The sequence below is a fragment of the Podarcis gaigeae genome, assembly GCF_964106915.1.
Source record: "Podarcis gaigeae genome assembly, chromosome: 3".
NCBI classification, from domain to species: Eukaryota; Metazoa; Chordata; class Lepidosauria; order Squamata; family Lacertidae; genus Podarcis; species Podarcis gaigeae.
In genome coordinates, this window is record NC_139680.1 from 55,545,308 (window position 1) to 55,557,677 (window position 12,370).

Consider the following 12,370-nt stretch of genomic DNA (forward strand, 5'->3'; position numbering starts at 1 on the left):
TGGAAATATACTGATCAAACTTTATTTTAAGAATACTTTATAAATTATACATAGTTTGTGTTCCTGCAGTTTCCTTCATAAAAAAGTTTCTAATTCACTACATTACAAACTTGACAGAGCCATCATAGCCATATGCTAAAACAATATATTCATTATGTTTGCCAAACTACGGCAATTGTGCATGCACAGTGATAAGCACATGTGCTCAACCGAAATAAATGGGACTAGTGTAAATGGTTGACCGTGCAGATTGCAGGCAACTGCTTAGGTTATTTAGCCCCCAAAATAGTATTTCTTTAGATAATAAATTATTGGAATATCTTTAAATATGATTCTATTCTTGATGTATGATGAACTGCTACATACTTTGAAATGTGTCATTAACCATTCACAAACTGTGTAAACTCCGTAATTTGTGAACACTTCAGATTGTAAAATAGAATTCTACAAAATCATAATTTGTTACAAGAATACTCAGTTCAAAGTGCCTAGCATTAAACCAAGGCCACTTTCCATAAAGAGTAGCAGAGGGCCAAAGCTCAATTTTTCTCTTCACGATCAAATCACAAATGCAAGTGATAGATTTTTAGTATAAACAGTAAATGTTTGTAAACCAAACACTTATGAGTCAAACAGTAATTAAGGCTCAAATCACTTTAGTGTACAGCAATGCAGAGCGAACGCATTACAACCATCTTTTTTTGACACAACACAGTCTGGAATGTTTCCTTAAACTTCATTACAGGCCTCTAAGGAGGCTTGCATTACGTTGCGCATCTAAAGCCATCTGGTCGAATGAATTGCGATTTATCAGGTCTCTCACTTTTTCTCTAAGGTCATAAGATGCTTTGGCTATTCTCCTAGACTCGTCGATAGCTGCGTCCTTCTGCCTTAGAATCTGATTGCTTTTCTGAGCTTTCCTTCTTAAAGCTTCTTGCATTTCCCGTAGGTGACATTTTTCGTCATAATCAAGCTTCTGTTTGCGAAAATGGTGGTTCCGTTCTTTCATACAGTTCAGCTCTCTCACGCGCTGCGATCTGTCCCGGATATTTTTGGACATGATTTCTCTGGCCTGCTGGATCTTCATCTCAGCTATCTGCAGCAACATCTCCTTACGCCTCCTCTTTTCTTCCTCCGTCTCTTTGGCTCTTACCTTGGCTATCAAGCCCTGCTCTTCTTCCTTTAAAGTCTTCTCCTTCAGTTCCCTGTTCCTTTCTTCAAGCAGCTGCTCCAGGATTTCCTGGGACCTCTGAAGCTTTTGTTCGATACACAGCCTCTTGTACAGCTCGTCGGCTTTGACCCGATCTTCCACCTGGTCCTTAGCGCTCATGTGCTTGGTCTGCTTGTAGTCATTCATATCGATTTTCCTCCTCTTCCTTTCCATATCCTTTATCAGCCTCTTCTCCAGGGCCTGCAGCATCCTTTCCTTGTACAAAGCGGAGTTCTGCTCTTTGGTACGCCTATCGCTTAACCTTTTGTCCCAGAGCTGTTTTTCCTGGCACCGTTTCCGATACTCGGCCTGAAGCCGAGCGTTCTCCAGCTTCTCCCTCCGCCTGCAATCCTGCTCTTTGGCCAGCTTCTTCCACTTCTTGTCCCGAAGCATCACATCCCTCTCCCGGGCTGCCAACAGCTGCTGCTCCTCTAGCCTGAGCTTGGCTTTCCGTTGATTGCGGTCCCTCTGCCACTGGTCCAGGCTGTCCACCAACTGGTACTGCCTCTCCTTCTCCGCCCTGGCCTTGTTCTGCTTCTCCTTCCTCCTCATCTTATCCCAGGCGTCGGAAACCTGCAGCTGACGGTCCTTCATCTCTTCTTCCTCCTGGTGCCTGGCGAGCATGAGGGCCGCGATCTTCTTGTCCCTTTCGGGGATCAGGTCCTCGTACCTTTTGTCCGTCAGGTCCTGCAGGCTGACCTGCGGGTCTCCCTTGCGGGGCTTGCGGCGGGGCTTGCGGCCCAGGAGGCGCTGGTGCAGGTGGGCGCTGGGGTCGCGGGGCAGGTAGGCCTGAGGCTCCTCGTCCTCATACGGCCTCGCCAAAGAGTGCATGAGGTCTGCCAGGCTGTGGCTGCTGTCACAGGGCTCCTGCCAGTCCCTCCGAGGGAGCTCCTTCTTCTCCAGGCGAGGGGAGACCTTGCTGTCAAACTGGGCGAAGGAGAAGGAAGAGGGGCAGATGGAGGGAGGCTTGCTGGCGTCGGTGGGGAGATCCGTGCCGTACTCCAAGGGCCGAGGCACCGGGCTGGCCCACTGGTCGTCGCGGAGCAGCTCCTCCACGCGGGTGCACCTGCCCACCGGGGAGCGCGCGGGGAGATCGGGGTGCCCCGGAAAGTCCCCGCCGTAGAGCGTGGTGCACGAGGTGGTGCACGGCGTGGCGCAGCCTTCGCCCGCCGGCGCCAGGTGTTGCTGCTGCCATGCGGACAGGCGCAGAGGGGACGCGCAAGAGGCAGACGCGGCGGGCCGCTTGCCGCGCGGCGCCGTCGAGCAGCCCTTGCCCTTGCGCGGCGGGGGCAGCAGCAGGCCTCCCTCGTCGCGGTACGCTTGCGCCAGGAGGTGTCGCCGCAGGCCGCCCTCGCCGCCCGCCACCTCGGGCTCGGAGCTGTAGGCGTCCGGGAAGGGCCGCGGCGGGGAGAAGCGGCCGGGGCTGCTGCGTCGCCGCGCCATCCTGCGCGGGGTCTCGGCGCCCGACAAGCTGCAGCACGACGTGGCGGGCGCCTTCTTGCGGCCCTTGCTGGCGCTGGGCGCGCCTCGGTCGCTCGGGGAGACGCGCCACCCGGGCTCCGCCCCGAGGTACTGGCCCGACCCGCGCCGCGGCCGACGCCGCTGCTGGTGCCGCCTCATGGCCGATGTGGCCTCGGGCCCTGGCGCACGCCGCCCCCGGCTGCGCAGCAGCACAGTCGGCGCCCGCGCGCGTCACAATGCCTGGCCAAGGAGGGCCTGGGCCGTGGGAACCCTGGCGCCGGCTTGTCCCGCACCCGGCCTCGCGGTCGCCCCCATCGCCATCTTCTCCCTCTCTTCCTTGGCGCTATCTTCAGACGCGCGCTTGTTCTCGCTGAAACCAATGGGGTGAATGAAGTCATTCCACCCCAAGTTTGCATTCAACCCACTGTTTCTTTGGCGGCCTTCAGTTCGGTCCTGGGGTACAACAAACACGTGAAGGGCACCTTGCACGGGTAGTTTACCGAGCTACACTTCCCAGGATTTTTCAGGGGAAGCCCTCTGCCTTCAGGCACATGTGGTCTGACACTTTATCATATAGCTTTTTAAAGTGAGCTTTTGTAGACAAGAGGGAGAAAACTCATCACACAGTAAAGCAGTTTGGATAATCTGAGATGCTTTCCTGTGTAAACCCAAGTGGTATTAGAGAGAGACTTACGTAAATTTTGTACAGCGACTTAATGGGATACATAATGCTATGCTAAATATAGCTATAATGCTAAATATATGAATTTTTCAGTGACCTACATCTCAGTTAATACCATATTCCTATGCAAGTCCCATTAAGTACAAGGTGCATTCTAAGTAAGCGTGCATTGGATTGCAGCCAGGATTATTGAAGTCACAGGATTACAGTGTTTTAGGCTGCAGTCCTCATGAAAGTAAGCCTTATTGAATGCAGTGGGTTTTAACTCTCAGACATAGCAAATGTGCATTTTGAAATACTGTTGGCAGCCTTTTCCAGACAAAAGATTCAAGTGTAGTATAGGAGCAGATAGTGTTTTGGACTTGGATCAGAAAAGAAAATCTGGGTGTATGGCAACCCAAAAACTACTTTTTTAAAAGCTGAACAGCTTTGGGCAAATCTTTAAAATGTCACAATTCAGTAGCTGAACAGTCATCCCAGTTTATCTGGAAAGTGTTGGTGAAGTTTCCAAAGTCTGGATGAGCTTGTGCAACCAGCCCCTACTGTTCACATTGCATTGCAGCTTACTTGTATGCAAGGTGCTTTCACCCTGACATACACTGTGTTCTGTGCTGTTAAAAGCCACACTGATTTTTGAGATATGTGTTACTGCATCACCAGTCCATTTGCACCTGCTCTGGAGTAGCAGCACCAAACGGCACTGATTCAGCCTCACCATACTCTGAAGGAGGCTTCTACGCACTTTGCGATGAAGGTTTCTGTGGGAGAAGGATGTTAGAGGCCAGGCTTGCATGCGTGACCCTGCTGCCCTCTTCACTGACTGAATGCTTGAAGAGGACTTTATTTACAACCGAATTTCAGCACCTGCTTTTTATGCAGTAAGTTAAAATATGCAAACTACTGCTTTTTAATTTTTAATGTATTGCTGGGTCTCATTTTGACCTTTAATTAAAAATTATGAGTGATGACAAGCTATTTTGAGAAGATATAATTCCTCATACAGTGATACCTCGGCTTCAGGTTACAGACGCTTCAGGTTACAGGTTACAGACTGCTAACCCAGAAATAGTACCTCGGGTTAAGAACTTTGCTTAAGGATGAGAAAAGAAATCGCGCAGCGGCTCCGTGGCAGCAGCAGGAGGCCCCATTAGCTAAAGTACTTCAGGTTAAGAACGGACCTCCAGAACGAATTAAGTTCTTAACCCAAGGTACCACTGTACCATCAAATCTAGATAACTGGACTAGGGGGTGTAACTCATTAAGGTCGCTTGAAGGGGCTTTCTGTCTTCTTGAGAAGATGATAAATATACCAAGTATTACCACATGTGCAGGAATCAGGCTGTTTCAAAAACGAATAAGCATCCTATAGGAGGTTGGTTTGGATTTAAGGGGTTAATCTGTTTCCTGTTATCAAACCTTGCCTCTCAAGTAATCAAATTGGAATATATTATAATTTAATTAGCAAAGTTTGGTGCAGATCCTATGGCAGAGCTTTCCCAACTTTTCCTGTTGGTGACTCACTTTTTAGACATGCATCATTTCGCAACACAGTAATTCAGTTTTACAGTGGTACCTCTGGTTACGTACTTAATTCGTTCTGGAGGTCCGTTCTTAACCTGAAACTGTAATTAACCTGAAGCACCACTTTAGCTAATGGGGCCTCCTGCTGCTGCCGCGGTGCTGCTGCGTGATTTCTGTTCTCATCCTGAAGCAAAGTTCTTAACCTGAGGTACTATTTCTGGGTTAGTGGAGTCTGTAACCTGAAGTGTATGTAACCCGAGGTACCACTGTACTAGCAAACTGGGGGTTAAACTAGCCCCTTTCCAGTCCTGAGAGGAGTGCGGGGAGCATTTATGTGACACACTTCCACAATGCAGCTGACACACTAATGTGTTGTGACACACAGTTTGGAAAGCTCTGTCCTATGGTTTGGTGCCATAGGATCTATACAACTGTATTTTCTTCAATGTTTTGAAATATGTGTGGATTTAAATGTAAATCACAGCTTAATCTAAGCTATAACTAGCTGGTTTATTGCACTGGCATTTAGGTCAGGAAGGATCTCACAGAGGGCTTAAAAAATTGACCTAACAAGATTCTGCCAAGTCTTTAAATGTTAGGGACTGTCTAATTATGGGCTAACCAGATGTGTTTACTCCTATGTAGATTTCTGTCCGCTTCTTTTGGGAATTGCTTTGTATGCACATAACCACTCATCTGCTTAAGCCTCCTCCCCTTCTAAGAACAACTTACTGTTTTAGTAAACATTTAACCATGATTCATAAAACCTTGTGGTCTCCGTTATTTTAAGCCACCCTGCATTTATGAGCCAACAAACACCATTCTAGCTAAAGAGAAGGAAGGTTAAGGTAGCCAGGGAAAAGCAGATTTTTGACCTGGTGGCTGTGGACAGCTCATTGTAAGCGAAGGCAAAGTAGAGAAGAACACATTATTTTGGCCTGATCTCCCTTCCCTTCATGGTCCTGGGTGCAGCTGGGGTGCCATGACACCACAGTATGTGAGAAAGTTTAAACAATGGATCTTGAGCCAGCATGGTGTAGTGGTTAAGTCACGTAATCTGGGGAATCGGGTTCGCGTCTCCGCTCCTCCACATGCAGCTGCTGGGTGACCTTGGGCCAGTCACACTTCTCTGAAGTCTCTCAGCCCCACTCACCTCACAGAATGTTTGTTGTGGGGGAGGAAGGGAAAGGAGATTGTTAGCCGCTTTGAGACTCCTGAAGGGGAGTGAAAGGCGGGATATCAAATCCAAACTCTTCTTCTTCTTCTTTATGCCTCTGAAGAAGTGGGGGTTAGGTTAAATGCATAATCTTATTCCAAATGATTACAAGAGCAACAGAAGAAAATGAATGAAAGACCTAAGAGCGAGAAAGTCCAGAGACTTCTGGTTGTTGCAGAATTTTCTGGTGCAGCTATGGGTGGATAAGATTTTCCTGTGCAGCTATGGGTGCAATTGTTTGGTAAGCCACCGGGTGGATACTGATAAATCTTTCGCCACGCCATGTCTCACACATTTTACCATGTTTTGTGCACCTTCATACTGCTGTGTGGCAGCCATTTTTCTGTGGGACTATCTCATGTTGCAGTGGGTAGGCTGATCAATTGAATGGGCTATTTTCATATAACCCATACTCTGTGTGTGTGGGTGTCTGAATTTCAACTTTCCATTTGATAGGGTAATACATTTGAATGGCACATTTGCTAGGACAAACTGAAATTCTTCCCCTTACTAAAAAAAGACAGAAAAGAAAATGTGTCTACATGGTGCCAGTGCGTTATCCTGGCTGCTTCAAATATTTGTTTCAGTAACAACTGGAAATTCAGCAAGCTGTAGAAAGAGCCATATGCCAGAGGAAGACATTTACCAGGAACATAATTGTAATTGAATTTAAAGTTTAATTTTCTGCCTTAGTAACATATCATAGGATTAGCCATTTTGACCAGATATTTCCTAGCAAAATTTCTCTGTGATACCTGAGGACCCGTCTAACTGTGTGACTGCTATAAAGACTCCACTATTGCATTCAGATCTCTTAGTCTTTTTTGCTCACTGCATTCCAGGCAAAGTGACAGTGAATTGATGTACTAAGGATTTGCCAATTGAAAATAAATGATAGGCAAAAAATTGGCACCTATTTTTTAAAGAGAAAGATTAGGAGAACTGCAAAACTTATTGGTTGTTTGCCTTTGGGCACTTCCAGACTCCCACTATTCTCATGTGGGCTTCAGTCGCATCCCAACAAGTTCAGGCTGGGCAATTAAAGCTGTCCTGGAGCCCTTACGAAACAAATCCGCTTCCCCAAAATGATTATTTCGGGATAAGGAAAGTGATGAATAAATGCACTGGAAAGTGGGGGATAAAACTTGCTTGGTGTAACATCGTTTAATATCCCCCAAACAAATCAGGATGAATTTGTTTTAAATAGCCAGTGTTGCCTAAACTCCATGAACCAATAAAGTTGAATGATCATTATAACAGGTTGCCTGGAAACAAACTTTGTTACTTCTGTGAATAGGGTGCCTGCATTCCTAAAAACAGTTTCATAAAGGCATGGATGGAGAAACTGGCCTTCCAGATATTGCTGGATTAAAATGCTTATCACTCCTGAGCTTGGGCCATGGTGACTGGGGATGATGGGGGTTGCAATCTGACAATGCCTGGAGGACCACAGGTTCCCTGTTCCTGCATTAGGGGAACTTCCACGTGTCAGTGACTCCATTGCCAGGTTATGCTTCATGCTGTACAGTATTGGGAACCATGGTTTGATTTAAGTCCCCCTTCTCCCTCCAACCCTTTTCTTATTTTTTCTCTAATGTCCTTTACCTATTTATTCATTTTGCCCCTGAAGTCTAGTTTTCATGCAGTTATAACCACTCCCTCTTTTCTGTTTTGCTTGTACGATTCCGTAATGAATATTCAAATAAAAAATGGAATTGGGAGGGAGGAATTTGTGTGTAAGAAATATTTCACCGAGAGTCCAGTAGAGAGCACTAAGGGGCCATTGGAAGTGCACCAATCTGGGAATTACACTGAGGGAAATAACTTAATTCTCCTCATTTCTCTGGAAACCTAAATCTAAATATGGCAGCATTTTTAATGGTATAATATGTTTTGTAATTACCTTTATCACATCTCTGCTGTTACTTAACAACTGCCAATTTTTTTGCTGTTCTTCTTCTGGAGGAATTTCATTCTGACACAAATTCTTCCCACATGTTACATCATTAGGCATGTCTGAATAGACACAGTTTAGGAGAAGACACTTCTTTTGAGGCACTCCAGTGACAGCAATAGGGCACTAGTTATGCAGGCTTCACAAAGCATGTGCTAGTTCCACAGTTTTCCTCATCAACCATTTGACTTCACGGCATCATCACTGCAAAGACAGATAATGGTTTTCAAGGTGGAGAATCCTGAAGGGAACTGGCGCTAAAACTTCATTGACGGTTCCCATTTTTCTGTTTCAAAAGTACTGACATTTCTGCCTCAGGACTAAAGCAACTTGGAAGCAAGGAAGGAAGGAAGGAAGGAAGGAAGGAAGGAAGGAAGGAAGGAAGTCAAAAAGAGAATCAGCAATATACAGCTCCTACTATCTAAATGTCACTTTGCTAAGTGGAATCTATTATACATAATAATCAGAATTTGTTGGTGTTTTGTGATTTTCTAGCCACAACTTACATGCTTTTTCTGTTGAGTTAAAAATCAGAAGTCTTTCAAAAATAATAATAAAAACATAGATTCAGGTAGGTAGCTGTGTTGGTCTGACACAGTCGAAATATATTAAAAAAAATAAAATTGTCCAGTAGCACCATAGAGACCAACTAAGTTTGTTCTTGGTATAAGCTTTCGTGTACATGCCAAGAACAAACTTAGTTGGTCTCTAAGGTGCTACTGGACAATTTATTTATTTATAATAAAAACATATTAAAGCAGTCCACAAAAGAGTATGCCACAATAAATCTATTAGTCTTTAAGGAACCACAATACACTTGTTTTTGCTGCAAGAGATTAACATGCCTACCCCTGTGGAAATAGTTACATTTTGATAATGAAAGATCAGTGTTAGCCTATATAACTGTAGACTGTTAGAACTGTATGTACTACTTAGGACAGATCCCCACCATACATTTCAAGTACCTCTAATACACATTTAAAGCATGTGGCTTCTTCCCCCAAAGAATCCTGGGAACTATAGTTTTCCCCTCATGGAGACCCTTTCTCAGCATACTTAAAACTACAGTTCTTAGAATTCCAAAGTCACATGCTTCAAATGTGTGTTGCATGAGCTTTAAATGTATGGTGTTGATACATGCAAACCCCCCAAACACAATCAGATTTGCCCATAGAAAGGTAAAGGTAAAGGTACCCCTGCTTGTACGGGCCAGTCTTGACAGACTCTGGGGTTGTGCGCCCATCTCACTCAAGAGGCCAGGGGCCAGCGCTGTCCGGAGACACTTCCGGGTCACGTGGCCAGCGTGACATCGCTGCTCTGGCGAGCCAGAGCCGCACTCAGAAACGCCGTTTACCTTCCCGCTGGTAAGCGGTCCCTATTTATCTACTTGCACCCGGAGGTGCTTTTGAACTGCTAGGTTGGCAGGCGCTGGGACCGAGCAGCGGGAGCGCACCCCGCCGCAGGGATTCGAACCGCCGACCTTTCGATCGGCAAGTCCTAGGCGCTGAGGCTTTAACCCACAGCGCCACCTGTGTCCCATAGAAACACAAATATAAAAGCAGCATGTTACTGCCAGATTTGTTTTCAATCACTTTGCAAGTGTTCCCCAATACGTAATTTGCCTTTTTCACAGTAGCTACACACCGGGTCAAAATTTTCATTGAGCTATCCTCCACAACTTTAAGATTCCTTCCCTGGTCATTCATTGTCAGCTCAGACATCATCAGTGTATATGTGAAGTTGATATTATTTTGCTCCAGTGTGCATAAGTTTACATTTACGTCCACTGAACTGCATTACAATTTACTGCTCATTTGGAGATAATCCTTTTTGAGCTCTTTGCTAACCCTTCTTGTTATAACCACCCTAAACAATTGGGTTCCATCAGCAAACTTGGACACCTCACTGCTTACCCCAACTCTAGATCATTTATGAACAAGTTACAAAGCACCAGTCCCAATGCAGATCTGTAGGGTACACTACTATTTACATTCCTCCATAGCAAGAGCTGTCTGTTTATTGGTACTCTCTGATTCTGAAGAACATAAGAAGAGCCCTGATGGATCGGACCAAAGGCGTATCCAGTCCAGAATCCTGTTCTATTGGTAGCCAACCAGATGCCCATGAAAGTCCAGAAGTAGGGCATGATCTACTTCATTATTGATCTGGTTCATTATTTAGTTTTGTTATTGTTAAGATGTCCTCTCTCTGTGACATGATGGCCAAGTTCAGGAGTTCAGGAGTCCTTAGCAAGTGACTTTGCCAAATGTCTTCTGAAAAGTCAGGTAAACAATGTCTCCTGTATCACTACATATCCATAAGGTTGTTGACACTCCCAAAGAACTCTGAAAGGAAAGGAGACAGGACTTACTTTTGCAGAAGCCATATTGATTCTTCTTCAGCAATATTTGTACTTCCATATACTTGATAGTTATATCTTTAATAATAGGTAAAGGTAAAGGGTCCAGTCGTGACCGACTCTGGGGTTGTGGTGCTCATCTCGCTTTATTGGCCGAGGGAGCCAGCGTACAGCTTCCAGGTCATGTGGCCAGCATGACTAAACTGCTTCTGGCGAACCAGAGCAGCGCATGGAAACGCCGTTTACCTTCCTGCCGGAGCGGTACCTATTTATCTACTTGCACTTTGACGTGCTTTTGAACTGCTAGGTTGGCAGGAGCAGGGACCGAGCAACGGGAGCACACCCCGTCGCGGGGATTCGAACCGCCAACCTTCTGATCAGCAAGTCCTCGGCTCTGTGGTTTAACCCACAGTGCCACCCACGTCCCAGTATCTTTAATAATATTATTATTAAAATAATATTATCTTTAATAATACTTTGCACCAATTTAACCAGAACAGACATTAAGCTAGCTGGTCTTTAATTTCCTGGATCCTCACCCCCACCCCCCTTAAAACAAACCTGGACACTCAAGAAAGTCCAACTGGACCATCAATGAAGGCAGAAAAAGATCTAATTATGTTACTGCACTGAGGATGATTGGACAAGACACAAATACTCAAGCCACCCCCTTCAGTACAGTATAGCAGTTCTTCTAAATCCAGCTTGGCAGACAGTATGCTTAATGATTGGTACATGATTGACAAGGCGGCATGTTAACACGGGCTAGGACTAATTCTCTGGTCTGATGCCTCCTTCTCTGAATGCTAATGATGTCTGTCCCAGTGAAATGAATGAAAAGTACATCAATCCCTTGTGGCTTTGTGCAGATGCTCAGTTGTGACAGCTGAATTTGCCCAGGAGAAAACTCACAGCTATAGGGCCATCTGGTTATATAGCATAAACTTTAATCTGTCCAGCCAAATGTTTGGCAAATCAGCAGCTGATAGAAAAGGATTTATTGTTTTCATGCTAGATAGCGCCAAAACCTCACAGGGAAGAAACAGCTGCAGTTATGTTATGGGAAATGTGTAGGCTAGGTATAATGAAATTAAGAATCATTTCTGGACTTGGTCAAATAGACATGATTATACCTAGCAAGAAAAGCTGAGAAGTAGTCACCATATAATGAGAATACAAAAAAACTGTGTGTTTCTAGTTATTCTGGATAAACTAAGCATTTGCTCTGTTGCAGGCTCCTTAATCATCCTATTATATCCAGCTCCTGTTATAAAACCCATGACATCGCATATTGTATCAATAAATCATAACCTTTTTCCCATTTTTTTAGGTAGCATTCTCACAGAATATTATTTCTGAGCTGCATAGTCTATCTTTGAGTATGACTTTTAATATTGATGATGGATTCACACTCCTCAGTGCTTATGAAAGGTAGCTGTTACATCTACTGAGGCAAGGAGACGGAACGCGCCATCAAGGACTGAGGCATCTGGGTGGCTAGGAACGTTCAGGAAGGACCAGAACACTGGTGACATCCATACCCTATATCTAAAGACCTTTTGGTGCCACTTTTGCAGTCATGGCCAGCCCAAAGAATCCTGGGAACTGTATCTTGAACTAGGCACAGTTAGCTATGGAAAGTTCCTGTCTGTGTGCTTCCTACAGATCTCAAGTTGGCCCCTGTGGGAAACAGGATAGTGGTAGTCCTGTGATTGACTTGACTCATCTGAGCTCCTCTTATGTCCCTGTGACATATTTTGTTTGGCGGAATGTAAACTCGTAATTTAACAAAGTTGCTATTCCAGCAACGGGCGATTCTGCTTCCAGAATCAGGCAGCCAGCTAGGTAATTGCTGTAATTCTCCCTCAATCTCAGCAATGAAGTTATCATTCTATTCAGGATCCATTTTGGCCTGGTTTCTGCCAAGGCATGACCTCACACAGCTGTAGCAAAAGGAGTTGATGGGA

General features: G+C 45.3%; 1 protein-coding gene across 1 annotated transcript; it reads right to left on the bottom strand.

The window, feature by feature from the left end:
• Positions 1 to 639: 639 nt before the first annotated feature.
• CCDC185 (coiled-coil domain containing 185) lies at positions 640 to 2,868 on the bottom strand. Its single transcript, XM_083729572.1, has one exon. The coding sequence runs from the start codon at positions 2,828 to 2,830 to the stop codon at positions 740 to 742; it is 2,091 nt and encodes a 696-aa protein (XP_083585698.1). The 5' UTR covers positions 2,831 to 2,868; the 3' UTR covers positions 640 to 739.
• Positions 2,869 to 12,370: the final 9,502 nt, after the last annotated feature.